The following is a 6,152-nucleotide window of genomic DNA, read 5'->3' on the forward strand; positions in this document are numbered from 1 at the left end:
ACTAGGCAGGGAAATACTACTTTAATGACTTAAGCATGTCTCCCTAATAAGCTGAGGACAAGATGAAGGTAACACCATGGGGGCCATAGCAGGAAAAAAATGGTAACAGAGCATATTTGTACTTCAGGTACAAAGACACAACAGGACTATAATTAAAAGCTTCATTTTAACCTAATATATAGGATTTCATTTAAGAAATATATGTTTCATGTTTTTATTGTTCAATATATGCATTAAATAAATACTAAAGGATTATAATATAGCATACTCTAAAGCATATTTACTCAGAAATGCATTGTGCATCACTTGTTCAACAAGCATCTCTAAATGCCTTGTGCTGCATTCTAATAACGAGTTATTTACATTTGTATAACTTGACTATTATTATTATCAAATATTCTTGTTTGTTTCAAACAATAAGCACTCTTTGTAGAGGGAAGAAAAGTGTGCTATAAATTAAAATCTCATGCCAGGTTTCATTGCTTTGGTAATTTCCAAGTATGTGGAACTTCAATTTCCAGGTGGTCCAATATACCCTTAGGCAACAATACCACATTCTCCAGGACTCATGTACTGTATAAACCATGCACAAAACTACGTTGTCAAAGAACTAAAGATTATGCTACTTGTATAATCAGATGGTAGAGATATCACAATATGGGACATATGCTTTTTAATTGTTTCAAGTATTTAATGAGTTACCCCAAGTACATTGTACCTGTTTAATTTCTGCCAGTTGCTTAAAAACTGAGAGATTAAAAAACAATATAATTGCTATCACACTGTTATGGAAAATTTCTCAGTTTGTCACATACACAAAATTTTGATGAATGGATTTAGATCTAGCATTCAGCACTAGACAGTTATTCTAACATCTATACAAGATAACATTTGGACATGGAAGGGACAATTATTTGTTAGCAGTGTTTTGATTCATTTGATACAGTGGTTAATCTCTCAATTCAAGCTACAGAAACGCTGTTCAAGCCCCCATTCACCCAGTTTCTTTTTAAGTCCAGTCCCAAAGGTGGTTTTTCAAGAGGCAGCTGGACTTTATTTTTCTTTGAAGACGCTTCAATTCTCTAATGGAGACTGAGAATCTCCATAGACTTTTTAAGTTCAGCCTTCCCCAGCAGGGAAGAACTGCTAAGCGCGTCATCTTTAACCTATTAAAAAAAACACGACATAATGTTTTTATTGTTGCTGAAACTAGATGCTATATCAATCATATCATGTACTTGTAAATGTAATTAACAGTTGTGTATAAATGACAATTGCTAATGAGTGAACGTGGAAACACGGCCCATTAGGTTCTGTAAATGTCACCGTTAGGGAATCTGAATACGATCAATATTTTAGGTCGAAGCCACTTCTCTACGCGAGTTTTCTGTAAAACAATCAGCCAAAGGTAGAGGTCGCACTTGCAGGAGCTGAGAAATCTTTGAGGTCTGCATCCTATTTCCTGCGGACGGCCGCTCTTTTCCAACGTCACTTCCTGGAGCGCGTCTATCTTATGTATCCGCGTATTTCACGTTTTTCCTCCGTGAAGCTTTCGGGCCGAGGGGATCCAGCGCAGAATCTTCGGGTGAAACTTCTACTTAGCAGAAATGGTGAGTGGGCCAAATCCAGACATTGCGGAAAGCGAAGGCGCTAGTTGAGGGTGAAAATGCCGAAACTTGACAGCACTTGTGCAGCGTGGAGGAGAGCGCGAGCCCAGGAGACCACGCGGAGGACGCTTAGCCGGGCACGCTCAGCCTCCGTTTCCATACATGCACCAATGAAATCACGTGCTAATCAAGACTCCTTGCATGCAGCACCCGGCGCCTTCCTCTGTTATTTTTTAATTATCGTGCTCACTGGAATAATCCCAGTCTGTTTTTACTATTATGCTGAGGTTGGAATATTAAATCTCATGCCACAAGAATCGGTGCTTTTGCGATGGATCCCTTTTATTTTTATCATTGTGGTATTGAATATGAAATGCATAATGGGATAGCCTACTTTGTTCTCCTAACACAGGGGTGCCAAACTCAATTTCATTGAGGGCCACATCAGCATTGCAGTTGCCCTCAGGGGGCCGGGTGGGTATGGCCAGGGTGGGCGTGGCCTACTGGGTGGGCGTGGCTAGAGTGCATATGGCCTACTGGGTGGGCGTGGCCAGCTCTACATCGTTCGCATCAAGGGTGCCTATGGGGGCCTGAGCAGGAGTGGGACAGATCTGAGGGTCTCTGGCAGGAGGAGGGTCTCTGGGCCAGGGCCAAGGCAGTGGGGGCTGTTCCCTCACTGTTTCCAGGATGGCTTCGCGGGCCACATGAAACCACTTCGCGGGCCGGATCCGGCCCCCGGGCCTTGTGTTTGACATGTCTGTCCTAACAGCTTTCTCTGGAAATACCCAAGTATTTGTAGCAGGATTCGTATGAATCCGTTTCCTTCATGGCTGCATAAATACAAATTCAGCCTTTTTCAGTCCAGAACCGTGTTTTTTTGTCTATCTGTAGATGCTAGATCAAACTCTGTACTCAAGAATGGGAGCTAGCACCTTTTGGTAGTATTTATTCATATTTATGAGAGTTGTCAACTGCTTGAAATAAGGGAGCTTGCAGAACTTAAATATAAATGCAAGTCAATATATTAAAATGGCAATCCAATTAAGGCTTGATTTAATTTTTTTGTTAAAAGTAGTATGTTAAACATTAAATAAAAGTGCCACTGGTACAATTAATCCTTGAAGATCTGAACCAGCTGTTTCCACTTGCTTTCAGAAAACCATGAAGATGGGGAGGGAAGGTGTCTTCCCTTTCTCAAGGTGAGGTGTGATGAAAAATGCTGCTGGCCCCTCTCCTGAGGGGGGCAGGGACTTTTACTAGGTCATCCCTAGTGATTCTGATAGAATCAGAAGAATCTGTGGGAAAAGGTGATCCCTAAAGCCCAAAGCTGTAGGACTTTGTGGATCATAACTGCTGCCTTATATTGCATTTGAAAACATTTAGTAATAAGTGCAGTTTCTATACCAAGGTGTAACATGACACTCATGACTGATCATTGACCAATATCATTCTGACAAGCTGAAGTTTGGGGAGATCTTAAAGAGCATCCCATATTCAGTGAATACCAGTAGTGGTCTAAAACATGAGTGACTATTTTCAGGATATCCTGTTTCAGATAAAGCTGCAGTTGGCATTTCATCAGAAAGTCTAGGAAAAAAACCCTTGCCATTGTCTCTACCTGCTCTTGAATATGTTATAGTAAAAAAATAGAAAGTTTTTCGAAGTGACTTTTGGAGATTGCTTATGAAAGGGAATTAGCAAATACAACAATTCTGATAATGGAAGATTCACCTGGCACAAATACAGTTATGTTCTTTAGAATAGTTAAGATAGGCAGTTGAGGAAGAAATGCTGTTTTCTGTAGCTCAAATTCTGATATTTTTCTACAGACTGAGGCAGAAGTAAATCCAAAAGCTTATCCTCTTGCAGATGCTCAGCTCACCAAGACACTACTGGATCTTGTACAGCAGTCTTGTAACTACAAACAGTTACGCAAAGGAGCCAACGAAGGTGAAATCTGCCTTTAAAAATGTGCCTTTATCAAAATGTTATTATATGGATGTTTGGGGGGGGGTGGTGTCTCCTTTTAAATACTTTGCCCAAAGTAATCAAAAACATTTTAAATACATTACTCAAGGGCAAGAAACTAAGAGAAACTTAATTCAGAATTCAGTATGTTTGAAGATAGTCATAAGAACTCAGCAAACTACAAGAATTTAACAGCTAAACCAAATAAAAGTTGACAAATGATGGATTAGATCAGTGATGGCGAACCTTTTAGAGACTGAGTGCCCAAACTGCAACCCAAAACCCACTTATTTATCGCAAAGTGCCAACATGGCAATTTAATCTGAATGCTAAGTTTTTAGTTTAGAAAAAATAACTCATACGTTAACATCTTTTGTCTTAAAAGAAAAACACAATAACAAAGCTTTCAATGATACAACTTTTTACTGAAAGGTAAAAGTTTGCATTTGGCATGCTTTTGAACAATTAATGTGATTTTTGCTGTTGTATGCACGCTGATAATTTGTCTAATCTTGGCTTATACTTTGTAAGTTTGAGAGCAACACATGCAGCACTCAGGTCATCGGTTAGTCTATTTCTGGTGTCAGATTTGATATAATTCAAAGCTGAAAATAGCGCGCTCGCCCCGGAGGCTTGTTTTGGCTAGGAAGGGACTTGAGAAATGGCTTTTTCCTGCGAACTTAGCCAAAGAGCAAGGTGCGCATGCCTACAGAGAGGGGTCCAAGTGCCCCCCTCTGGCACGCATGCCATAGGTTCGCCACCACTGCATTAGATAATGTATTGCACTTAGTAAGTGGAAAGGAAATAAAGAGGAACAGATCTACCAGTTATTACCAGATGGTCGAGATGATGATTACAGGAAGTCCTGACCCTTAATTAAATATATCCTTAAACATATTGATACTTCTCCTTAGTGGTAGCCTATTACTGGTATTTCCTCAAATGTGCTGAACACAAATAATTGGCATCAGATAGCACTGAAAATAAAAATAAAATGAATAAAAATAAAACTTTTTTGAGTGTTTGCTTTCATTGTTAAAAGAAGTCCCCATATGGGAAATATTTGGAATGCTGCATAATATACTGGTTTGTATTATGCCCTTTCTAAGATAGGTCAGTTCCCCAAAGGCATTTAACTTGCCATGTGTTTGGGTGAGAACTTGTACTCATACAATGAAGCCCTCAGAAAGATGCAGCCAGATATTCAATTTATTGATTTGCAAGCATTAAGCTATTTCTTCAGTGATAATAACCACTAGGCAAATCCCACAATGTGAAAAGATACTTGAAAGTATACTTGATTAAGATGAACACAAATCTTGGAGCAAAAGAGCAGAATGAACTATAGAATACTATTGCATGAGTGCCTGATAGTAATTAATATTGATTTCCCTTTCCACAGCCACTAAAACTTTGAATAGAGGAATTGCAGAATTCATTGTGATGGCTGCAGATGCTGAACCTCTTGAAATTATCCTTCATCTCCCACTACTTTGTGAAGACAAGAATGTGCCCTATGTGTTTGTGCGTTCCAAGCAAGCCTTAGGACGGGCATGTGGTGTTTCTCGGCCTGTTATTGCCTGTTCCATTACTATCAAAGAAGGCTCACAACTCAAACCTCAAATTAATTCTGTCCAACAATCTATTGAAAGACTATTGGTCTAAATCTGAGAGAAGTAACTCAAAAAACCAAGACTTTATATGAATATTTTAACAGCTATTGTTTTACAATGTAAGTCATGCTCTTGTAAGATGGATGGCCATATAAATGATTAATAAATTTTATTAGGTTTTTAAATCTAGTGGATTACTTTCTTCAGTCATGGGTTGCTGTTTAGGACCATAATTAGAGATTGTGTTCTTTTAAGTCGAGACAAATTCATGCTCATAATATTTAGGACAATAATTTGCAGTTACTAGGCAGTAATGACAAGAGGTAAAGATTTGTGAAAGTTTGAGTTAGAAAGAGTTCTAATCCCAAATTGCTGAAGTTGGTGAGCAGCTTGCTGACTTTAAGGATGGGGACTACCTGGAAACCCTGTAGCATGGTCAAATGTTTTCAACTTCCTTTTTTATGGATTTTGAGGGTGGGAATTGGAGGCTTCCCACAGAACCTGCCTGAATTTCTATCCTAAAACCACCAAATGTTCAGGAAATGGGCTGAACTTGCTCTATCAGAATTCAGCAAGTTTACCAGTGAATTTCAGTGACATGACCTCAGGATGCTTGGGATCCAAATAGGGACTTCATATTGTTCACCTCTACTTGAATGTTGCATATCCTTGCTTTAAGTCTGTCTGCTGCAAAACAAATCTTCAATGGGATTTAAACTAATTCTTTGATAATAACTAGCTTCATTTGAAGATGAGTTTGTGTATATGTTAGGTTTTAAATAAAACAAAGTACATATTATTCTATTCAATAACAAATCTCCTGTTGAAGGTTATTTGGTTTATGGAGCTACCCTAGAAAGAGATCAACGTTTCCTCCCTAATCTGATAGTTTGATAGGACAGCAATATATGATTTTTTTTTCATTTGCTTTTTGTTGCTATATAGCCAGAGGCTTTTTCCCCAG

The 6,152-nt window shown here is 38.8% G+C and overlaps 1 protein-coding gene across 1 annotated transcript; it reads left to right on the forward strand.

Moving 5' to 3' along the window:
* Positions 1-1,496: 1,496 nt before the first annotated feature.
* Positions 1,497-5,847, forward strand: SNU13 (small nuclear ribonucleoprotein 13). Its single transcript, XM_081332019.1, has 3 exons — positions 1,497-1,610; positions 3,437-3,557; positions 4,978-5,847. Exons 1-3 carry the CDS (start codon positions 1,608-1,610, stop codon positions 5,238-5,240), a joined length of 387 nt encoding a protein of 128 aa, XP_081188145.1. The 5' UTR covers positions 1,497-1,607; the 3' UTR covers positions 5,241-5,847.
* Positions 5,848-6,152: the final 305 nt, after the last annotated feature.

Source organism: Vipera berus, assembly GCF_964194415.1.
Source record: "Vipera berus genome assembly, chromosome: 6".
In the NCBI taxonomy this organism is placed as follows: Eukaryota; Metazoa; Chordata; class Lepidosauria; order Squamata; family Viperidae; genus Vipera; species Vipera berus.